The sequence below is a fragment of the Mytilus edulis genome, chromosome 6 (genome assembly GCF_963676685.1).
Source record: "Mytilus edulis chromosome 6, xbMytEdul2.2, whole genome shotgun sequence".
Taxonomy (NCBI): domain Eukaryota; kingdom Metazoa; phylum Mollusca; class Bivalvia; order Mytilida; family Mytilidae; genus Mytilus; species Mytilus edulis.
Genome location: NC_092349.1, coordinates 51,289,902 through 51,316,137, shown reverse-complemented (window position 1 = coordinate 51,316,137; position 26,236 = coordinate 51,289,902). Strand labels below are relative to the sequence as shown.

At 30.8% G+C, this 26,236-nt stretch overlaps 1 protein-coding gene and 1 long non-coding RNA gene across 2 annotated transcripts; one reads left to right on the top strand and one right to left on the bottom strand.

The window, feature by feature from the left end:
* Positions 1–4,991: 4,991 nt before the first annotated feature.
* On the top strand, positions 4,992–17,804 carry LOC139526469 (uncharacterized). Its single transcript, XM_071321618.1, has 6 exons — positions 4,992–5,091; positions 11,507–11,580; positions 14,012–14,317; positions 14,938–15,044; positions 15,902–16,088; positions 17,680–17,804. Exons 1-6 carry the CDS (start codon positions 5,048–5,050, stop codon positions 17,802–17,804), a joined length of 843 nt encoding a protein of 280 aa, XP_071177719.1. The 5' UTR covers positions 4,992–5,047.
* A 2,575-nt stretch (positions 17,805–20,379) lies between these two features.
* LOC139529132 (uncharacterized) lies at positions 20,380–23,920 on the bottom strand. Its single transcript, XR_011665758.1, has 5 exons — positions 23,671–23,920; positions 22,645–22,850; positions 22,091–22,157; positions 21,703–21,774; positions 20,380–20,733 (listed from the first exon to the last, which is right to left on the bottom strand). It is a non-coding gene; the product is annotated as an uncharacterized lncRNA (long non-coding RNA).
* Positions 23,921–26,236: the final 2,316 nt, after the last annotated feature.

The window sequence follows — 26,236 nt, the reverse complement described above, 5'->3', positions numbered from 1 at the left end:
GTTCAGACTAGGTAGAGTGTGGTTCAGACTAGGTCAGGCATGGTTCACCTCTAGTTTTTGTTGGGGTTCGTGTTGCTTATTCTTAAGTTTTCTATATTTGTCATGTGTACTATTGTTTGTCTCTTTGTCTTTTTCATTTTTAGCCATGACGTTGTCAGTTTGTTTTCGATTTGTGAGTTTGACTGTCCCTCTGGTAGCTTTCGTCCCTCTTTTTTCAGACTAGGTCGATCATGGTTCAGACGAGTATAAAACGGTTAAGTATTGGTCGAGTAAAGGTCGAGTACAAGTTCAGACTGTTAAGTATAGTTTAGACTGCAGACGAGTATTATCAAGTATATTTCATACCAATTCAGGCTGGTCGAGTAAAAATCAGTACAGTCGAGTACATATTCGGAACATTTCCGACTTTTACTGGTTTGTGGTGTTTGTTTTCTTCTTATATTTAATGTGTTTCCCTTGGTTTTAGTTTGTAACCAGTACAAGTCCGGTAGCCTAACAGCAAGCATACAAGTAGAATGAATAATATTAAACTGGATGACAATTCTCTCAGGTGTCAATCGGATGTTGTCAAAGACACAACAACACTGATTTTATCAGGTGTCCCTATGGTTATCTTAAAGGATGTTAAATGTTAACGACACAAAAACAGTCTTCTCATTCCTCATAAAATTATAAAAATTCAGACACGTTTGTTTATATTCGGTCATGTACTGTTAATCTTTCAGATATTTTTGTATTCAATGATAGTATAATATTGCTCTATTTCTAAATGTAGACGTAAAAATTGTAAAACCTGTGATATACTAATATCTAATACCATCTTTCAAAGTAACTTGGCCATCAAAAATAACAATACATCTATTCATGAGGATTTGAATTGTACTGCTTCCAAAACTGTGTTTGGTATTGAATATGCTCTTTGTGGACTGATCTACATCGGGGACACTGGACAAATACTCAATTTTAGAATGAATGAACATCGGTCTAATGTTAAGGATCCTAATAACACCAAATTTATCTGTAATCATTTTAATCAGCCTGGCAATTCCATTATTTCAGTAAAAGTCAGGATATACATTCAAAAAATGATGCTATATTGAGTACACCATATCGTCTACAATGAACAAAAATGTTAGGAACAGTCGTTACCTATAGATGCAACGACAAAATTTGAATAGGGCCATCGCGTGTTAAACTTCTTTTAGAGACTCTTATCAGTGCACGTTTATATATCAATCAATATTTGTTACTGTTTCATTGCTAATCATGTAGTGTTCGTTATCATAAAATTATCTATGACTGTCATGTAACGGGTTTAATAGTTACAAACGTATTTGCTCAATGAAATAGAGGTAAGCATTTCATTTTATTTTTGTTTAGTAGTTACATCGTTCTCTTTACGGAAAGTAAAAGACAAATCTAGCTGGCCTTGTTTTATGTTTGCATTGACATGTAGAAATCAATTAAAACAGTTCAATGGTAGAAAACTATCTTATCAATATTACATACTTAGAACATACATTATAATATGTATGTGAACGTTTATAGTCGGGGAAACTTGTAAATCAGTGTCGTAGTTCGTTGTTGTCTGTGCAATTTCTTTTTTTTTTTGCTTTTGTTGTTTTGTCATAATTGTCATAGCTTTTGGTTTCTCGTTTGAATCGTTTTGCATTTGACATGTCGGGTTCTTTCATAGCATACATCATGGGCTATGCTTATTGTTGAAGGATATTTGGACTTAGAATTAGTTTTTGGATTTGCAATCAGTTGTATACTTGTCAGCAATAAAAAAAAAAGGAAATATCTTGTAGTAGAATTAATTAATTGCTCATATTTAAATGAAAATGACAAGATCTCAAATTGGCGCTATTTTTTTCAAATTATGCACATTGTACTTTAATTTAAAAGTTTTAAAGAGCAAATCCAAATTAGTTTGACAAAACTCACTAATAGTATCAATTGATTATGAATGTCTGAAAGACTAATGGTGTCTGGACATGAAAAACGGTGTTGTTGGTAAATGTATAATAGTTTTTTTTCTTTCTTTTTATATAAAATAATGATTCAAACGGGTATAGACATTTGCATTCGTTTTAAAACAGGATGCATTTAATATCATGTTTTCTTTCAAAGGTCATCTTATCAATGTTTGAGTCAGAAATAGACAGCATGATCATGTAAAAGGAGATAACCTATATCTAACGATTTTAAATGCTACTTGTCCTCGTTAGAAAATACCGATGTTGCTATGATGGTGTTTCAATTTGCTGTTTAAAAGATTTAAAGTCATATGGCCTGAGTTTTATCAGATTTTAATGTTATCGAAATCATTTGAATCAATGCATTCACATCTACTAAACAGGACACTGCCGGCGCGTATTTATATCTTTTACGAATCTGTAACGTACTATCGACAAATAATATTTATTCAGTGGTTATTGATTAAAAATTTATTAAATTGCGAGTTAGATACCGACATTTAATGGATCGGGTCATTGATAAACAATGAACACATAGCACATGGAGCACGTGACAGAAATGTTTTAAATTATTATCTATTTTGTTTTTATGCTTTTCCTCGTTAGATAACTTTTTCCGAAACAGTAATTGATTGATTTAAAATTGATCTGAATAACTATTACCGTGCATTGTTCAGTAGCCAAATTTATAACAAGAGGTACCATAACTAAGATCAATATTTTTGGTAACTTGTCAGAGAATACGTGTACTGGAAGATAAAAATTCAATAGCAGTTCATTTATGAAGATATTGATAATATGAAGCATTTTCTTTTATAGCAAATTTTAGTCATTCAAATCTTTAAAAAATAAGCAAACTTTTTCCTAATGAGTAGTTTATATGGAATTCAACAAATTTAAATTATTGAAATATTGTCCTCATTCAAAGTTCAGGTTACATGTACTTGTGCAGATTTAACTAAACTAAATTTTGGGACTTTTTTGTTCCATTATCTCGTGAGCTTTTGTCTACGATTCTTTTACCTTGAGCATCAGACAGATACAGGCAATGTTAACACGCGCATATGGTTATGTTTACATCTTAACATAATAGTTGTGATTGATTATAATTGTTTACTGAAATGATACACAATTATTGACACACTTTTAAGGACGAATGGTTGTCTTTCGCTATCTTGGAATGTATCAGATTGAGAACCTAAGGTCCAGATTTTCAATCAAGCTTAAGATAGCAAAATTTGATGCAGGAAGGTAGATAACTAATGTGAACTTTCATTTAAAAGAACAAATTTATAAGATAGTAACTTATAAATATTAAAAATTTTATAAGTGTAGATTATTTTTATTTGATTCTAATGTTTTTCAATTGGCATTTAAAGGGGGGTAACTCTGAAACAGTGCATTTCCTAAAAGAATCTACATGGAATTTTCCTATTTTGTATTTAGCCGAAAAAAAACGTACGGTGATATTATCTGATTTTTTGATATTCTCAAAGCATTTTTAAAAATCTTTTTTCTCGTATTTTATTTTACAATTCTATTATTTAGTTAAGTAAGCTTTTAATCACAAAATGATTACAAATAGATAATTTTTATCTTATAGGCCTTATGGTCTTAGTAGTACTTTTAGCCTGTAAAGCTGTTCTATTGATGTTTGTGATCTAATCCCAAATGTGGAAGTTGCGCTCTTATAAAATCTTGACTGACTAGGTAACCGTTCCGGACCGGACCAATCGAATATTAAAAAGTGTTTTTTGGTTTTCTTTTTGTTGTTGCTGTAATTTATTTTATATTTGCTTAATAAGTTCATAATTTTAAATTTCAGATGATGTATTCGTTATATAAACACAGGAGTAAAAATTTACCATCCACAAGCCAAAGGCATATACACATTTTGTATACAAACATAAAGATACTATTATTAAAGTGTATCTTTTCAAAAACAAGCAAGTCAATAAAGAACATTACTTTCGATAATACAATCGAGAATAACGACGAACATCTAATATTTTCAACACATTTCTCTTTTGTTATCACTAAGTAAAGACACATGTACAATATCAGCAAAATACTAAATAATACTTACATTTGTTCATGATGTGTTAAACACATTTTATTCAACTGACATCTCCCCGCCCCCGGGAACATTTTATTTTTTTATTTTAACAGCGATCAGTATTCTGTATTTCTTGAAAATTTCAGCATTCAATGGAACGTTTATAGCTTTTCCATAGTGGTTATTATTTTATTTATGGCCTTTGAAACTTTTTAACTCTGATATATTTTCAAATTCGTTTGCTGTGACCGTGACTGGTATTACGTATGTGATCCAACTAACTTTGAACTTGTTCAGTAAATAAATCGTGTTCTTTCTCAACTAATAACACAAGCTAATGTAATGACATTTTGTTAGACAGTTTGGCTGCAATAAACCAATAAGGAAACTGTCAAAGATAAGGCATGTAAGGCATTCCCAGTTTTATAAGTTAATATATGTATTACGGTTTTAGAACTTTCAAACGTTGACATTTAACTTAAATTCAATTTTTAACTTACATTTAAAATTAAATCAATGTTCTGTTTTCTCAAAACTTCACATATAACATAAAGTATAATTTGGTAAGCTTGAATTTCCTTCTTATAAGTGTTACCTCAGTTTCATAGCTTTTTCTGCAATAAAAAAGTCTTCAGCCTTCAATGACTCTAACTAGGTTTGATGTATAATTTATTGTTATATCAAATGTCTTTTATGTTGTGTTAACTGCACTATCTTTTCTTTTTTTTACACTTGAATATAAATGTATTGCGTTAAAGCTGTTAACCATTTTCTTAGGATTAAAACAGTTCGTAAAATGGAGTTGATCTTAAACACGTTTAAATCATATACTAGATAATTACATTAATGTCAGATCATCATTATCGTGCATGCTAGATATATTCCTGCAACCATTCTGTTTTTTTTCAAATATCGAAATAATGTAGTTTATATTATATTTTTTCCCAACAAACCTTAGTGATAAGAATCTTTTCTGAGAAGACATCTACGTGGTAAGATTTGGGCAACAGCAATGACGACCGAACGACCTCGCTGGCTGACATTCTTAGCAATCATGTGAGTTTATAATCTCTGGGATGAAAATATTGTGCACATCGTTTATTAAACCCATTTGACATAACACGTCATTGCATAAACACACTTTGTCATGACCACAATGTAAATGTATGAGATCTTGATTATTCCTTTTTAACACAATACGATTTTTGTTTGCCTAAACTACAGTTATTGTACCAAAGACGCAATCGTTATAACGATTATTCTGCAGGCAAGAACTAATCACTGATCATTCAAGTAAACATCAAAAGTGTGTCACCAATCAGTTAGTCTTTTAATTGGGAGGTCAACGATCAGACTGAATACACAGACTGATTGAACCTTTATTCGCCACAATATTACTTTTGTATTTTACGAAGTCATAGTGAATGATGCTTTCCCTAAAAGTTCTTTTAGTAACACAGCAACAATATGTTCTTGAAATATGCCTGAAATATTATTGTTAATCACCTCACGTTTTTATTTTTTTTCTTCTGTTTGTTTGTTTGTTTTTGTTTGTTTTTTTGTTTTTTTTTTTGTTATTCTTGTTACGTAATTTTACTTTTGTATGATGTGTTTTGAAGACTCGTGTTTTTATTTTTAGTTTTGATCTTTTTCCCAAGGCTAAATCGGTCCGTTTTGTTAACTATCTCTTTGGCTTCTTCTGACTCTATTTTACAATACTTATTAACCTCTATTAAAACGTGTTTTTGTTTATAAACAGGCTGAGAGCATATAATAGACAGAATGTTAAATAGCTGGGAATCTAAAGTGCTGCAAAACTTAAATTCATCTTCAAATTTACCTAGGTATTAGAGAAAAATCAAACTTATAAGAAAACCAATCCACTTTGAAAAGTACAAATATCCCATGACAGTACATATGTTTTTATAAAGATAATATGTATTGACACAGAATGAACAGTTGTTGCCCATTCTTTTGATGTATTTGAGTTTTTGATTTTGTCATTTGATAAGGAACTTTCAGGTCGAAATTTTCGCAGAATTCAGTACTTTTGTGATTTACTTTATCAAACAAAACTATACACAAAAAACCGCCTCTTTATACAATAAGTATGAGTTGCAAATAAATGTTCGTAGTAGCAATTTAACTAAAGAAATAGTTAAAACCTTTTTTTCAGTTACAAAAGTATCTTTACTGTCATACTGAAATACTTTACAGACAGAGGCACTGTAAAACATCGCAAACAAAATCTTCCGCATTTTTTTCTTAAATTGACTCCCGATGTCATGAATGTATAAAAACATTTCGGAGTTGATAAAAATGTAGAAAAGAATGATATCAAGCAATTTCCATTAAACAAAGAAATATTAGCAACAGAATTAGCAAAATGATTTTTATAACAGGACGCAACACTATTTATCTTACTAACTTTGGTTAAAACATGTTTAAGATAATCTCATTTAATTTAAATAAATTTTATCAAGCCTAAGATCGTATATATCTATCACATAACATACTATTTGTCCATACTGAGATACCAAAAATAGTTTACATCTACGATTTTAAATGATTCAGTCTAAAAGGAAACATAGCTTTTAGTAAGCACGAATATGGTATTTATAAGCCTAATCGCCTATTATTGAATTGATTATGCTCTTGGTTCTTTATCATAGTTTTTTTGGCAATTTATCTACGCTTTAGTTTAACTGGATGTGACACTGTCTCCACTTTTCGTGGAAAGGGAGGAGAGAAGTATGCATGGCCGGCGTGAAAAATAATTGATATTGTAACCGAGGTTATTGGTTAATTGGATAAGAACCCTACATTGGTCAGTGAAGCTGATATGGAGTTAATACAGTTGTTGTTATAAACGACAGACCCACAACAACATATCACATCAATCAAGGCTTGAACTGTTTGTAAGCAAACACAAACATAATGACAAAATTCCGCTGACCAGAAGTGCACTGCTTAATAACATCAAACGAGCTGCATATCAAGGTGGTTATAAATTGGAACAGGTAATCACACATGAACAACATCTTCTAAGTCCGGGCAATTGGATATGGATAATACCCGATTAATGAGACCGCAGATGAGTTGTGGATTTCTCATTGGGCAAGTTGTCAGCCATTGCAGCAGCGTGCCAGGAGTTACATAAATGTAAAAGCATGAAAACGTGTTTTGGTAGATGCAAGTCCTAAAAAACTGGGTTGACACGTACAACATTATGTTTTTGAAGAAGTAAAAAGAAAATATGGTATAATTCTACTGTAACATTAATCGACATTCCTGCATGTTTTATATACTTAAATATATTCCAAACGGACATTTTTATAGCATGTTATCCTTACCACTATTATTTTACTGATTGAATGATTTTACAACCCTAACCGGTAGTGGTGATTCATTTTTCCAATTTGTGTATTTTCAACATATTTGTATGTAATTTTATTGTGTTTGAAATTTTAAATAGTTGAAATAACCTATATTACATGAACAAGGTTTTGATTTGTTTACAAAACTTCACGTATTTAGCAAAATAATGTCATGTAAGTATTAAAAATGGCCACCATGAAAAAACTGTGCTATATGTTGCCACCCCCCCCCCCCCTGATATGCTAAAAAACACCATAAAGAACGTTTGTGCCTAATCCTATGCTTGTATAACCATTTGCATGATTTTGTCAAGCGGAAGCGCTTCATTCTAAAAATGTACGCACGGTCAACGCTTTTACAACCCTATAAAGTTACAAAAAGAAGCATTCAATACTTATAATTACATTGTTTAGCTATGATCATGAAAACACGAATTTTATATATTTTTTACTTAATTCACCAGTGCACTTTATTGTGGGACCACGTGTTATCCTGAATGAAAAGTTTTATTGAGCAATGCAATTGCTTAAGAAATAACATGTGATGTGCAGTTAGCCAATCAGAATAAAGTATTATAATGCAACATACATCTAATGTAATTATTCCACCTTGTTTTCGCGGCTGTCTCGAAAGCAAACATGCATCTAGCCTTTGTTAATTTTTTTTTTTTTTTTTTATGTTTCGAAATTAAGTGTTAGTTATATTTCGATGAACAAGTTGCATTATAGTTTAAGGACAAGATGAGGTCCCTTTTAAATTTGTGGCCTTTGACAGGGTTTTGTTTTTTTGCAGGTTGTTGTCTTTATGGCATATTCCTCGATTCAACTCTCTATTCTATAACAGTATTGTAACCCCGTCAAATGGTTGAAATTTACTCAATTTTCTGTTTGTTGTTTTCCGTTTGTCTGATAAAAATATAGCTTACAAAAGAGTGAACCATTACACACATTTTTCCTACAAGTAATCTTCTAAAATTCATATGATTTCATGTTATTCCCACAACAGTCAAATCCGCAGTTTACATGGCAAAACATAGGTTTGAACAATACGGAATGCACAAATAAAAATTCCCATGCTAGAACATTGGAGCTATGCTTGAGCGACTAGTAATTGCCGTGTGTTTAAAAATCAACAATTTATTAAGTGACTGTTGTAAATGCATGCAACTTAAAAAGATGAATTTGTTGATAGAAAAGCGTAATTATAAATTGGTGATATACAAAAATATCATAGCCTTGAATAAACAATAACATGAATATCAGCAAAGAATATAGAAAACGAATGACTGAGCAACAACGCCTCAAAACACTTCATAACAGGGTGTTATATAATGTTCTACGAAAGAGTAGGCATATCTTGATCCACATGCGGCATCCGTTGTGTTGCACACGTAAGTAACATTTTGGTAGAAGATATTCGGAGAATATGAGACGAGGTTGTGGTTAATATGACTATTGGAACATATCCGTCGTCATCTGTGAAACAAATATTCAATGACGGTCAACCAACTCGAAGTTATTTGTGTAATATATGATTTTAACTTCACCATATGGATATTTATCATATGTTTAGTTCAAAATACAGCCATTTTGAATATTTAATAAAGGTTCTTTTTTCCAGTCTGTATCACTTACCCTGTATCGCACACCCCGTATCGCATAGCTAAACCCGTATCGCATACCCCGTATCGCATAGGAAAATCTGTATTGCATACCTGGTGTGACTTCATAATTAGAATGACGTCAGTCTTTTACCTATGACGTCTAGTTGCTGTAGGCTTAGGAGAAAATTATTTCTATTAAAAAAAAAACTATAATCAATTTTTTCCAATAATTATTACTCAGTAACTTGACGAGCGATTTTTATATAAATAAAAAGTACAATGAGATGAAGAAATATCTGAAGTTTTATTGTTTATTTGGTCATAATTTTCGTGAAGTTTGTTTCCGAACAAATGCAATTTTTTAAGATTTTAATTTGGCTTTGAAAAATATATGATTAACAGAAAAATAGATGGCAAAATCCGTATCGCATACTGTATCACCACTCGACCAATATCAACCCTCGGGACCGTCGGCCCTCGGGACCGATATTGGTTTCCCGTGGTGATACAACAAGCGATACGGATTTTGCCAATGTATTATTCTATATGTATGATAGCCCCTGAATATCATATTAACTGGAATATGTAATCCGAATATGTTTAAATATTTTAGATTATACAATACATTACCAAGATTTCTTTATATTAATAAACAGTCTAACCTTTAAATTTCAAATCTGTTTCCAAATATGCAAATTTAGGCAAATAACTAGACCTACTTTTTACTGTTATTGTACAATCCAAGATGGCGGTATACTATGTATCTACCTTTAAATTAGACAAGTACTTCTCAACTCGCAAGACTTGTTGAAATTTGAACATGTTACAAGGTCATTCTTGCATTCAAATGACACATCAAAAGAGTAAATAGACACTTTTTTCAAGTTCCAATATAAAAATTCTAAATGATCTTTATATCCACATGATCCAGTTGTCGTGAATATTTAGAATGGCACTCAAATGCTAATCCATAGTAAGGCATATCCGTTTAAAAATTTGTAAAATTTCTCAGCAAAATGCACTACATTTTATTATATGATGTTCGTTCATAGCTCCTTCTTGGCATGTTTACACATTATATAACATGTTTAATATATCTTTTGCTTAGAGATATAAAAACCCTTATTAAAAAACCCTATGGCTTTCTTTGTTTTTTTTTCTAAATTTAAAGCAAGGGTATTTAATTGTACTTTATCTTATGTTAATATAAGATGGCAGTAATTTCACTTCAAAACTATACCTTATACCGACTTGTGCTGAAAATAACTTTAATTGAATATTAGAGCGTTCCAGTAATTGGTCCCGGTTTCTGGAAGTTTGATAATACAAACAAACATGTACTTCTGATCCAAACAACAGGACACATGTGTCATCCTAATAAGTTTTTAAATATTATACAATTACTGTCTTTTGGTGAAGTAAATATGTGTTTTTATTGACTTTTGAAAAACATATATTCACTGAGGCCAACGGTTGAAGTGATTGTTACCAGGTTTTTTAATAGTCAAAAAAACTACATATTAACCGAAACAAAATATAGCTATTGTTTTTATTCTATGTTATGAAAGAGTAAAATATGTTTTAAAAAACAGCTACTTACCAAAACGTCAAATATTTTACAGTTATGCTACACGTAATAGCACTGTAAGTTTTGCGCGGTGAATATGCCGTTTCAGCAGATGAATATGCTTTTTTTTATTCAAAATCAAATACTATAATCTACTAAATTTCTATCAATATTGGATAAAAGTCTTTATTAATTAATGGAAACTTTAAACAAGATTTCTACATTGATACCAAGTCCCTTTGCTTTCCTTTGATACCAAAAACTAACCAAATATTTTACAAAATGACAAAGAAACAACTATGCGTAGAACCTATGTTGTTAAAAATGTGTACTACTTTCTTGTGTGTTCTTTACGATCGGAGCTAAATTGGTGGTCATATGACCATGTCGATCTTAGACACAATATAGGTTGTATGCCAGGTTAGACTTGTCTAACTAGGTATTTAAATAAAGCCCGAATATGTTGACGTTTATTTAAGCTGTTCCAGTGATTTCATATTATCATACCTTTCTACTAAGAGTTGCTTTATCCACATTTATATGAGCAAACTGATACATGTACAGTCGTTATTTTTTTTAACAGTTAAAAAAATGATTGATGCAAATGGTCTAAATCTTTACAAATACCAATTAATCTCTGGGCAGTAGATATGTAATAACATAATGGGTTTGTCATATTTTTTGCTCCATCGAATGTATTTATATTTTAGTTTTTTTCTTTTTAGGAATGACATGTTATTTCTTAATTTTGTATACGTAAAGTTCACAATAACAATTGCGATGCATTGTGTCTTAGAAATAATGCCTATGTGCAGTTTATATTTGTTCTCGTATTTATTATAAAGGATAACAAAGCTTTTTTCAGGACAATCTCCAAGTTTCGGAAGCTACATTTAACACTTGGTTTATCTATTTGTTTTTAGATATACACATAATACATCATTGGTGATTTTTTTTCTCATATCCAATATCATACAGTTGTGCTGTGGATCTTCACGTAAGTAACCTCTGTGCACTGTGTTTAATTGTACCTCTTTGGTAGTTTTTTTTCAAAATCACAAAATTCAGAGATGAATAATATTTGTCTCTATTTGTATGATTTTATTTTACATTTTTTACCACACAAAGAAAAACATACCTTCATTTATCATATTTATGACTTTCTAAAGATATAAAAGTTCATTTTACTTTGAAATTCGCAATTTTTAGGCAAAATCGCAAAAAAAAATGTTTTTCAATTCTTTTCCAAATAATAACATAAATTATACAACTTTCAAACGGTCAGAGATATTTTAACCCAGTGTTGACAAATTGTTGCTTTATAATTAATATACATTTAAGAAAGTCATTTAAAAGAGAGCGAAAAATATGTTTCAGTAATCATATACTTATTTGTAATTAAAGGCCGTAGACCATTCTCTTGCAATTTATATTCATAGAGAAAAACGTTTATCGTTGGTTATTGTTTGCAATTTCTATATAACATAATTGAAGAAGAACATCGTCGATTGCAAAGGACAATAATGAAGATCCATGTGCACAATTCATCTAGAAAAGAAATTGTGAATTCAGAACACGCGTTTTGTCATAGGAAGACTAATCAGTGACGCTCGAATAAAAAGGGCCAATAAAATGTATAAAACTTACTTACATTAAGGACCTTAACCTCCTAACAGTTTTGGAAATGCACCTAAGGGGAAGAAAAGCCTTATCATTTTCAAAATTCAAAGTCGTGTAAACATTTGATTTAGAATTATGATCATATGAATGAAAATTTGTGTCAAAAGAGACGTCATGACTACTTTGATGTTGATACCCTCCGGATGAAATACTAAAACAGCAGTGGCATCGAGCCATTAGTTGTAAATAAACAAATCGTACATACCATAATTAAAACTGTGAATACCAGACGTGTTTTTCATCTACATAGGTGTCACTCAGTTTTAAAAAAAAACAGGTCTAGGCCATACAAAATAAGTTGATGATGGGAGACTAAACAGTCTCAATCCCCTCGATTTGTATATGTCCCCTCAAGAGAATTGGGAATGCTCAAATATCAAAAACATTCGTTGCCCTTGCATATTCCGTAAGTCCACTTAGTTGATTGATGGTTTTAGTGATTTGGAATGCTCATCATTTACCTTCTAGTTCCACATTGCGAAAAACAACGTTAAGTTATGAGGCATGATTATTTGTCCCTGCTGTTGTATCGTTCGAACTTTGGATTGTTGCAAATGCATTTTCGCTGGTGACGTGTAGTGGACAATCAAATATAAATTAAAAGTGGTAAATCTTCAGCTACAGTACTGTTATTCCGATTCGTATGCATTACAAAAACTATAATACGCAAGACTTTGAAAATAATATTGCAAAATTTCATGAGATATTTTAACGCATATACCATGTACAATGTATACACCATATTAAAATGTGATGTCATACAGATCTGAAGATAAGCACTTTACTTTTATTATTCAAATTTAAATCACAACAACACGTTGTTTTTCAGGCGGATAGTGTTTTTTTTTTCTCTCGATAAATTGTAGTAATAGAATATTGGTTGGCATAATCAATTAAATATTAAATATGACGGCTCACTTATTAGTTCAGACATGTCAACATGAATAAAATTTAGACAAAAATGGTCAATTTATAATCTGGTTTGTTTGTTGCGGAGTACGTTCTTCGGATACAATACATTTATGTCATACGCGTTTTTATAGCAAAATAGTTGTAAGAGCTTTATTACCAAAAAGGAATTGAAAATAATCAATCTAGATCAACTTTGTCTAATGGTGTTAAAACCTTCGTTTCTTTATACATTTTTGTAATTTCAAAATATATAAACGGACAAATTTTATCAGATGAAAAGATAAACAGTAGAACTTACCAACAATTTCATAAACAGTGCAGTGAATATAAGTTCATGAAATTCCAAAAGATAAAATAGTCATGCTGTAAAACAAAAATCGAAAAATCAATTTGTCCTATCAAAATAAATAAAAATAAGCAAAAAATCAATATTTTCAAAATGTGAGATGCAATGCAAATATCGCCGATATGGCTAAAACGTTTGTAAAATATTTCCATGTATATCTATCAAAATGAAAGAGCTAGATTAGAAAAAAATAGAAATAATAGATAGAGTGAAGCAAAATGAGGAATAACCTGATAACACACAGGAATTTTATGTCTTTTAATATTTCTTAAAGATTATCTTAATTTTGTGTCAAAATATGATTGAATGTTGATAACATTTTGGGGAGGTTATAAAAATATAACAGTGACAAGGTAACACTATGACTGGAAAACCTTGTTGATTTCCACTAGTATGTTGGGTGTTTTTTAGTTGTTGTTTTTTTAATTTGGGGGCTGGGGGTTGTAGCGAATATTTGATATCAAACACACGTTTATTTGTATATTTGCAGTAGAATGGAATGTTAAAATAGAACCTGTCATATTTGGCGAGGAAGCAATATTATCTTGTAAAGCACAAGCTTGTCGTCCTAATACGAGAAAAAAATGGATAGGAGGGAAAAAATACGACCTGTTAGGTTTTGATAACAATTCCACGAATCCGTCTAAATATAAAATGATGACAAGCGGCAACAGTGTCAATTTTGATATAATGATTATGAACTTTAGTGTCAGTGACACAAATTGTGAATACACATGTGCCTGTGGATTCTTACAATATACAAATAAGCTGAAATTAGAAAATCTTAACTTTATATGTAAGTATTTTGATTTCCCTAATCCTACATTTATGCATATTTATATTTCACCAGGTCTGAGGAATGCCTACAGTCAAACGGAAAAAATATGATAGCAAGATACATAAATACCGAGTCTTGTCACAAGTCATGCGACAAAAAGAAAAGCCTGTTACTCTATGAGAGTCTGTAGTTCTGTCATATTGACAACGTTTAGTAAGGAACCTAAACAGACATTTTAAGTTAATGTGACATTAATCAAGATATAGCAATAAAACTCTATAATGTATTGCGCATACATACAACCCAACCGTCTACAAAACAATTGTGTACGCAAGACGCGCGCTTGTACATAGTACGAGAACTAAATATGACAATTCTTGTCCATTCGTTTTTTATGTGTTTTGTCATTTGAATTTGCCTTGTGATTTGGGACTTTCCGATTTGATTTTCCTCTGAGTTCGGTATTTTTGTGATTTTACTTTTTTGGTTCAAACAAGACTCGTCTCTGCGTATGAATACCTGTGCTGTTTGGATATTATTTACGTATACATCTCGTGACCTCATTGTTTACATGACAATTTAATGATATCAATATTAAATAAGCATGTCAGCTATGTAAGTTAATTATGATCTTGTAGATCCTCCTGAAGTGAATAATGACCAAAGCACACACGAAGACGGCATATTTCATATAGATATAGTGATCCAAGTATTTCCATTACCCACATGTAGAATATTTTATCAGGTATGAACCACTGTTATTCGTTTTTAAGTTCTGTGGATAAATGTTAAACATGTATTGTTAATTTGCAATCAATTTGGGTATATATATATACATGAAGTGAGGAGAGATCAACCTAGAAAAAGATGAAATCATTCATTTGTTTTTATGCCCCACCTACGATAGTAGAGGGCATTATGTTTTCTGGTCTGTAGGTCCGTTCGTTCGTCCGTCTGTTCGTTCGTTCGTCTCGCTTCAGGTTAAATTTTTAGTCAAGGTAGTTTTTGATGAAGTTGAAGTCCAATCAACTTGAAACTTAGTACACATGTTCCTTATGATATGATCATTCTTATTTTAATGCCAAATTAGAGTTTGTACCTCCATTTCACGGTCAACTGAACATAAAAAATGATAGTGCGAGTGGGGCATCCGTGTACTTGGGACACATTCTTGTTATTTATTAATTTATTCTGTTTTATTTACGTCAATTTGTAAAGGTTTTGTTTGTATACGCAGGATGCATTTGATCTATGACACCATGTTAATACAAAATCAATAAAAAAGAGACGAGATGTTAAATAACATCAGAAAGACAACCATAAGCTTGGACGAAATGTCGGCATGTAAACGAAAATAATTTTGTTGTAAGGTAAACGGTAATGGAATACGGAAATATTTTTTTTTACAAAATAATGGTGTTGTACATAGTACGACAACAAAAGTGAAAAGTTATAGACATACCAAACACTTTCAAAGCTGCGAAACTCACAAAGTCTGCAGCCGCAGTTCATCAATATTATAGTAATAAATATTATTTTCCATTCTCAATTTAATCTTGTATTTTGATATCAATGGATCTTTGTCTAAATTTCTATTTACAGGACGGTAATGAAATTCTGAACACAACTTCACTCGGCAAAAATAATGTTGGGGAAATAGTACTGTTTAAACTTAGAATAACCGATACAATAAACTTCAGGCGTAAGACCTTGGCAGTTACTAACATCACATGTCAAATCGAAACACAGACCTTTCATATTGCTGATTACAATATTGATTCAGTCAAAGGTAAATAACCAAACAAAAAATAGGCAAGCTAACAAGAAAATTACTACTGAGAAAATGAAAAATTCAGTTTTATTGTTTTATGGTTACGTGGTTAACTATTCAATGGCATTACACATTTTATATTTATTCAAATATGAAAAAGGCTTTGTTGAACTATTTTGTAGACAATGTTTATATCATATTTGTAGATAGTGTCATTATGCTAGTTACAATTAGCTCAGTAATAAAACATTGAAACGGGTGTTTAGTGTTTATTAACTTTTCTGTTTTAAGTAAACCATATGAGGTTTGAGTGTATTGGTGTTTTTTCTTGTGATAAGTCTCAAAATAACCCGGCTATGTTCAAAAAATCAAAAACTATGAAAACTATTATAATTCCAATGGTAACACTAATTAAAGACATTATAAGTATAAACAGACATGGTATGATTGCAAATGAAACAACATTCCCCCAGAATACAAATGACGTAAAGTTAGCAACTACATATAGGTCAGCGTGCAGTCCTCAACAAATAATGCATAGCATGCAATAAAATGTTAACTTGCATGGATGATGTGTATTTTTTTTACTATGATTCATTAGAGTGAAAATAATTCACATCAATTATGTGCGGTAAGCAAATGATGTTGAAACAAAGAAAGTGAAAGTTGTTTTTTAATGATTAACTTTTAATGTTATATATATTTTAGTCCAGTTTTAAAGCAGATAGAAGTCGTATATAAAGACTTTGATTTATTAAAATAATGTGCATGTTGTATACCACATTCAAATGTTTAGCGAGACATTTAAAATATATTGTCTAACGTTTTCCTCAATCAAACATTGTGTTATTGTATGCACTATTCTTTATCTCTGATGCATTAACTTTCGTTCTACAAATTTAGTGAAAAAAAGTTCAGTTTTGTTGGGTAGAAATCAACAATTATATATCAATTCATTAGTACACATTTAAAGTAAAATTTACAGAAATGTTTTATGCGACCAAATGACGATTTAAGGCTGTTTATCTTATTTATCAAAAAAACGTTTTGAAGTAAGTCCAACAAAGTCAGACTTTTTGTATTGAAAAATTATATTGTTCAATTTGATTGATTTTTGTTTCTCTAAAATTCAGTGGTGGAAATAAATGAAAACTCCTTGTCAATTTAACGCGTTCATCGCTTGTACTGTGTTCATAGACTTGAACCACTTGCCAAACTAGTCTATAAAAATATGCAGATTTTTGTTCGTTTGATTATTGATTGATTGATTGATTTTATAAAACCAGTTTCATTATGCTATTTCGTATAAGTCAGTTTTTATTAGGGGGAGCTATAGTGCCCGCAGTGAACCATCGACCTTCGGTAGAAGAACTGACAATCCGATTCAATTATGATTGAGATTAAGCTCAGTGCTGACAATGTAGTGTTACAGTCTTCCGACTACTCGGATCAACAAGCCACAGAGACCCCCTCTCCACCCCCGTTCATTCTGTTTGTATGATGTTGACTTCCGTTTATAACTGTACAGTTATTTTTCTATTTCAACGAAGATCTATGTATTTTGATGGGAGAGACTATACATTAAAACATAATATAAACTTTTTTAAAGGCAATGATATTGTATTCAAGACTATGCATAAGTTGCTAATTGTGGGCCTTTCTGCAGTTTTGTTGGTCTTGCTGCTTATTGGATCAGTGATAGTATTAAGGCGTAAGTATTCACAAAATATTTAATTTTAATCTCAACCTTGTAAAGTGCTAATTGTGTTTAATTATTCGTATAAATGTCAGATTAAGCTGTGTACATATACTGAAATAAATAGTATGCTGCCGATGAGTTTATCTGTATTAGCCTTCACAAGGAGCGCTCACAAAAGACAGGGTACATACATAACATGCAATGTTATGAGCTACACATTTGCTAGATGACCAACCAAGATCAAAGTTATCAATGTTCATCTTCTTCTGAGTGCGTTGAAACTTTATATTAGATGTTATTGATACATTTAGAAGGAAGCTAGTATATTATATTTTTCGTGTTACCTTATTCATCGTAATAAGTTATAAGTCACCTATTTCAAAGCGTAAGCGTTGACACACCTGTTCGAAAATGTTCATCACAGTATGTTTAGGGTTTCATGACATTTCATATTTTTTGGAATTTGTATACACATACTCGTTTTCTGTTTTCATTTTAAAGTTTTTTTTAAAGCTTCATAAAATTCAACCATTAAAATTACCCGCCTTTACCATAATTTATTAATATATTTTGGTGGACTATTTATTGCCGTACCTGGAACACCTTCAAAATACCTATTACAATTTATCGATACTTCATTGGTATCTCAATCATAAAATGTCATTGTGCACAGCGTATCTTTTTATTGCTTTTTCTATCCTCATATTTTGATGGATTTAAAAAAAATATTATATGCTTTGCTACAGTTTTATCAGGAGCATACGTATTGTTTTGTGACACAAATCTCTCAAAACACTTTTTCCATATCCTTAACATTAAAGTTTTTGTTTGTAATAATATCACATTACATAAACTGCTATATTCAGGAATTAAGTATTGACAATTTTCTTAAATTTATTCCAACGATACTAACTAGATGCATTCTGTTATTTAAGAAAACTTCCATTACTGTACTTTAAATTGCTGGTGTGCACAAAACTTCTCCGTAAATTAACAACATCTCTTTGAGCAATGCCGAGTGTCAAAGTTACTGTGAAACTACCTACATTAACCATGACAACGTTATACCAGAAATATCAAACTTCATTGCAAATTTAAAAAGGGGAAGTTCTTACAATCTTATAATAACAACAGTTTCACTTAAAGGAACAAATGAAAAACAACAGCCTTGGTGCAGGGCATTTCAAGACGGATTTTTCTAAACAATCTCAAACTTCAACTTGTATGTAGATTTGTTAATAGTAGGATGTTTTTTTTTATTGTTTTCCCTTGTATATTGTCTGGAGTTAAAATTGTCAAACTTTCTCATCAAAGTCAGTTTGTAAAGATAAATATGCAGATTTTGTATCAGCTGTGATACTGTAAGGATTTGATTAATTCTTGAATCAGTAAAATTCCAAAGGACTTGAGTTTTTTAAGTTTATATAAAGGTTAAACTCTGTAAGCTAAGTTTGTCAATAAGACTTAAGTAATGTACTTTGTAAATAAACTTGTAAATATATACTGCATTATTAAGGTGGATCCCTACAGATATAGCAAATTTTTTTTCACCATTGAATTTTTCTTAAAATTTGCATACATATACTATGCAATGGCCTCTATGAAAATTTGAGTTAAAAATAGTATGTCACCAGACTCGTTTCCATGGTAACGGTCACCAAAGTTGGTACATCACGTGTATGCATAAATACATACCTGATGTAGAAACTCTGGATTTTTTTCAAGCCTTTGAAAGTATTTTGAAGGGTTTGTTCTTCATTTATTACAAAATTATTATTTAAAATGTAAATAAAACACAAATAATGGCAGTTTTATTCATTTTCATTGATTTGTCTCTAATTTCATCAACACTGCTCCACAAAAAAAAACACAGATTTTGTTAAAAATTTCTATTTTTCTTAAATTTCCAAAAAAATGGTCCAATGAATATTTTTTTAAATTTGACATAAGATGGTCATAACAATGAGCTTTAAAAAGAAATAAAAAAAATATGGGTCACCAGACTATTTTTTGCACGAAAAATGTTTTTGTGACCCCTAACGAAACAGTGATCAACAGCAGTTTTTTGTATATCTTTCATCATCGGTGATCAAAGTGTGACATATGTTGTCATATCCTTTGTTAAACTAACACAGAATAATACAGTTTCACAAGGCAATCAAATGAGAACAATTTTTTGGTTTCTATGAACAACGGTTACCATGGCAACAGGACATGAAGTTGGAAAATTCAAGTTTTTGCATTGTTCTGATGTGCAAGATTAACAACCTAACAGACAATGGCAGATCAAATACCATGATTTCAGACCAACAACACATGGCTTCTATGTAAATGTAAACAAATATTATGATACATTGTAATGCAGCTTATATTAGCATTACTGTGGTCTTAAATGAGCAAAATAAATTACTCAGAAGTTAGCGAAAATCACCAAATATATTTTTTTTTAAATTATCGATTCATAGGTAACAGTCATGCAAGTAAATGGATTAAAAAAGACTTTGTCACCTTTTCCACAATTAATGATTTAAGTTTGATGAAGCATAATGATAATACATTATATATTTCAGTTGTCATAGTAACATAACCAAAAAATGATGAAATTATAACTTTTTCAAAGGTTTTTCAACTTTCTTTATTTTGAATGCCTCAATAATCAAGCAAACATATAACTGTTATATTTACAAATGTGTAAATAGTTTACTCCTCTGATTCAGTCAAGTACTTATTGATAGTCATAGCATTATTAGAGTTCACTGTGTTCTCAGTCAAAATTATCAATCCTTCCATATTGAATAGTACATGTTGCTCCCAGTCAGATATAGCATATTACTATTAGTGGCAATTCTTTTCTTTCAAAATCTTTGTTTTCTGGTTATCTGTTTGCCTCTCTAATTTCTTATTCATACTTTCCCAAATTTTCTACGTAAATTTTCCAGGGGAACATTCTGTTGCTGCATTTACCTGAAAGTTTAATTTATTTATTTGTAATGAAAAGGTGTAATATATACTAATAAACTACTAAATCTATATAATATTTCAGTGAGTGCAAAATTAATCCAATCATGCATTACAACATCAATTTAAAAAGATTATATTATACCTGACTAACAAAGGTACTCATTAAGAGTTTTATAATATGATATATGGCCAGGTTTTTGAAGTGATTGCAATAATTAGATCAGCTGATGGGTATGCATTTTATATTGCTTTTGCATATGATGGCCATCCTTTTTAGTGGTTTTTGTTTTGTGAACAATGGCAATTTGGAATGCAATAATTGACAATATAAATGATATAGGGAGCATTATAGGGTCCAATGCAAATTCAAGGTATACATGTATATTTAATAGGTGTGACCTTTACCATATACCTTAAATCAATACAGTTGAACTGTTCTTTTTGGTAAAAATTTACATATACAGCATGTGACCAAGTTTGAAATAAACATAAGTTATCTACATCACATAGTTATCTTCATTGTCAGAATTGTGGCACATAAGAACCAGTGGCAGTCTTGATAATATACTTTGTATTTAAATTATAAAATAAAGTACAAATCAATAGTGTAAAATGAGGATCACTGTGACCTTCTTTTGCCTGGAAGCTGAGTTACTTACTGAGACTCTGAGAGTGTATATATAAGTTTGCATGATCTGACACCTTTTAGTTGCTGAGATATACATTTGTTGTATATGAAATTGGATGTTTAATGTAACCAAAGTCAGTGAAGTGGAAAATGTAGGTCAGTGACATCTGTGTACAAGTTTACATGATCCTACATTTTTAGTTGAGTCTACTAAATATATTGTCCAAAAAGAAATGTTATAAATGCCTGCAAAACACCATTATCAGATTAAAAAGTCTCAAATGGAACCTAAGTTTTTTTTCAAAGGTAACTACATGTAATTATCCTAAAATGTATGTATTTACCATTGACAGTCATCCTTCATTTTTCTACAAAACTGCTGCTAATAACCTGCTGTTAAATGATGACCATGAGACCTACAATTGATAACAAATATAACAAAAATTAAATAAGTAAATTAATATAATCAGATAATATAGGATTCATAAAAAGTGAGAGTTTTATATTACTTTTTATCAATGTTGGTTGTTCAATATCAAAATAGTGAAAATAATGATAAAAAAAGCCATATTCCATATAATAACAAGAGCATTGCTAAGTATGGCATCCTCTCACCATAGAAGACTGTTGCTTTCACATGGGTGTTTAGAATCTACAATGTCCACTTTCACCTTGACATTTGGGAATATCTTTTCTATTAATAAAGTTAAAGTCTAAATTCTTTAAATTTACCTGTATTACTTTCATAGTTTCAACCAGTACCAAACATTTGCAATTCTGCAACATAACTAGCTTCAACCTAATGAAAAAAAGTGATAACAAATATATATAAATGAAAGTGCATGCAGTGTTCAAATACTATAGCTAAAACATATTACATTTAAAATTAACTGGAAACTCAGGCTGTTAACAATGAAATTTGTAATAATAATATGTATAAAGGCTTTCAAAACCAAATAGGTTTCATTAAATTTGTTGAAATTATACATTAATATAGATTTCATTTAATAAATTATACATATGTAACTAATTCTAGTTCAATATTTTTGTTGAAACAAATTCTGTCATGTTCTATACATTGTACATGAAAGTCTTCAAGTATATATAACAATGCTTTACCACAAAATTGATTTGAAATATTGACCCTAAACTTGAAATTATTACCAAGATCTGTTAATTCATTTTTATGACTGCTTAAGTGCAAATATGAATATAATTATGGTCCTCATTATACTTTATATCTACTTAGGAAAATTTATGAATTATATGACTAAAGGTTTAATTACCTTCCAATTATTCATTAAATTAACCATGTTTAAAACTGTTTCTTCTTTTGAATTTATTTACAGGATTCATTTGCAACTGCAAATATTTTCTTTCCAGTTTAATTCTCCTTTTTCTTTAAGTATGGTTGATGAATTCACAGACAGTACATTCAATCCATTAAGGAAATTGTTGAAATGTGTGGCACAAATTCCTGCATGTATCATTCCTGAAAAATATGATATGAAATGTCAGTCTGCACATGTATTGGTTAATTAGATAAACTATAAACTATTTAGACTTGAGTTCATAATTTTATTTGGAATATACAATAGATTTTTTCAATTTATATTTATATAATATGATTGTGAATTCATGTTTACCTTTATTCTTATAGATCACAGACTCACATTTATTTCTAATAATGTGGAATGAGGGTGGGTGCCCCCTTCTTAATTTTCTTTTTTGCCTTCATGCATTATCCTGCATTCTACACATCATTCTAAATGACTAAATATGTAAGGTTTCCGACCACTTGGTCTCTGATCACATGCAAAAGATGACTTAATATGAAAATTCTGATTATAAAATAAAGAAAACAAATATTTTGAGTTTGTAAAACATTATTTTTGTGAATGAATCATTGTGACTGCAATTGTTTACTTTTTCAATTCTAATTTTATTTATGGTTATATAATTGCTACCAAATAAGTATTTACAAAATAATCCTCTCCTTTTGGATGCAAAACTAAAAAGCCCCTTATGTATAGATGTCTTTGTGTACATTGCAAAAATGATAAATAACTTCCAGGGGCAAAATTCCAGAAAAATTACTAAGTCCAGCTTCATAAAAAATTTGGGCAGCACTTCCCCTCAAAATAAAGCTTTTTACCCTCAAACCACATAAACCCCAGACCATAATAGAGGGATATTAAAGAAAGAAAAAGAGAGGTGTGGGGCAGGTTCATTTATTCAAGACATGAAACCATACACCTTCTCCAACCAGTCTAAAGAGAATATATAATAAAGAGAAAATTGAACTCTCTTACCATGTGCAGCTTTTGAATTGATAACAAATCCACCAGTCCCATTTTCCCCCTCGTTTCTACACTGTCACACATGATATGCAGGTTACATGCACTGTAGCTACAACGATATGGTATGGACAAAATGCTCCACGGCCTCCACCTCCTGGTCCAAGCCTTGAAGGTCGTATTTCCGTTCACAGACAGTATCCGCAGGGGACAGTTTTGCATCTTAACAAACATATTCTGCGCTAGGTGATCATCAGAGCTAGCCGTCGACCATCTTCCCAGGTTCCGTCAAACGAAACATCACTGTCTGTGATCGGACGCCGAATTTCTCCAACTCTCAAAAACTTATATCATATGATATTATAAGTTGAGAATCATTAAAGACTGTGTGAACTTTCAGGCTGAAGCTATTCATATTCTTTATTTTTAAAGAACGCATGCATTTATCCTTTATGATAAACCTTCCTTTCTTCTGAGCGATGAGCTGTAACTTGGAAGTTGTTTACACACGTTGACAACAGACGACATCGGAACTGTTACCGTGACCTAGATATACAGGCGATGTATCCTAAATTTTTAAACGGGAACCAGTTTTACATCAGTAAAATGTTGTTATCTCCCTTAGTATCGGAAGTCACCTTAAGTTGACTTTACCACAGGATAGACTTTCGTGTCATAGTATTGTTATAACTGTCTATCTTTATCGTTGTCGTCCCCTCACAAATTTTAAGAACAGCAGTGTTGAATTTATTTACATTATATAGATTAGTACAGCCTGTTTAGTTCTGATATATTGAATGCGGTCTTAAATAATCAAATTTGGATTTTAACAGTTCATTTTCACAAAATATATTTTGTGGATTTTTAGTAGTATTTAGAAACAAATAGTTACAAATGGAATTAAATATATGTGCATTTATAAGGGAAATTGGAATAACTTTTCTTTCAAAATGAATAAACGTGATTCGTCTGATAGGAAAATTTGTTTTGGATTTGATAGACCAAAACTATCAATGGATACGTGAAAAGAATTAAGTACAAATGTCTTATCCGATCCAACGCCTAGAATGATTGAAATGCAAATAGAAATTCAGGATTTAACTAAATAGTACAAAACCCTTCAAGAAGACATTTCAAGTGCCCTACACCACAAAGAGCATCGATTCCGTCAGGCTTTAAACCTTCTTATAATCAGGGATCGTTTGAAATTGAAAAGCCAGCTGTTCAATCGAGGAATTATGGTTCTGTTTGTAGGGAAGAATCAGCAATTCAGTTTTTAATGGTATTCGAGTGTAATAATTGGAAGGATAATCAGAAAGCACTGTTTATTGCGACAAGCAGGAGTGATAATTCGCAATGTGTTTTAGCTGATATTGGTCCGATTACGGATATATATTATTAACAGATTTATGAAGTACTAAATAGTAGACTTTGGACGAATTATTGAACACAGTAAAGAAGAATATCCGGAGGAGAAAAGCAATATCTGAATTAGGATATTATTTCGTAGACTTATTCGCATACAAACCCATATATATCGGGTCCCTTGGTTATAAAACTTTATTCAGTGCTCTGAGTACAACACGTGTGCACGAAACACCAAATCCAATAATTGTATTGGTTAATTTCTGAGTCTGAGTACGATAACTCTGCTTTTTTACAACCAGGATAAGTGTCAAGCAGTGTTTATTGCATTGATGCATTACTACCGCGGATACAAGTTTGCGTAAACATCAAGCTGATCTAAAGACACAAGAAGATACAACTAAGTGAGGTGTTGACATTGACGCGTTTTAAATGGCAAATACACAGAGGAATAGAGTCAAGTGTACGACATTTGTGGAACATCTTTTCAAATTGAGACACTAGATTGTGTGTTCAAGAAACTGCGATCTATAATAATTAGTCATACTATTTCACTACATATTATATATACATAATAATAGTATTTTTCATTAAAAAAAATAAGTATTATGCAAAGACAATGCATTTAATAACACTACAAACCATTTCACTATAAAAATATCAACTGGAATATTTTCTTTAAAAGCAATCCCTTCTTCAACTCTTACTTTAATAAATCTATGTTAGATATTAAATCATTTCAGTAATCATTTACAAAATTTCTGTCTGGAGACTTTTTGTTTTGGGAACCTCGAATATTTCCCTACTGGCAATGCAGATAAAAGATACGACACAGAAGATGATTCATATAGAGCGATTTGGGGTAAATGAACAAAGTTGAGCCAGTGGGTATTCATTAAAAGATCGATCCATTTTTTGTAAAGATAGTTCTCTTAATTGAATTCTAGGAGGCATTTTGGAAGATATGAAACACATATTACTTATTTCCATAGAATATACGTTTTAGATCAGACAAAATCAGGGTTGTAGGGATATCAAAATGTGCTCGTACCCACTGTTAATTTTTCAACGGAAGACAATTTTTGTTCAATTATAGTTAGATATATATCTGCTTTCATCTGGTGTGTAAAAAATATATGTAGATAAGATAATGTCAAGTTAGTTATTATGTTAAAAATGCAATAAAATGTGTTAAATCAGGTTTTACTTCACAATC

Bases quoted from the DNA above. Each gene is read 5' to 3' on its own strand.
- LOC139526469 (XM_071321618.1), top strand. From the start codon at position 5,048: ATGACGACCGAACGACCTCGCTGGCTGACATTCTTAGCAATCAT. The intron at 15,045-15,901 runs GTATGAACCACT...TTCTATTTACAG, and splicing joins CATGTAGAATATTTTATCAG to GACGGTAATGAAATTCTGAA. The intron at 16,089-17,679 runs GTAAATAACCAA...ACTTTTTTAAAG, and splicing joins CAATATTGATTCAGTCAAAG to GCAATGATATTGTATTCAAG.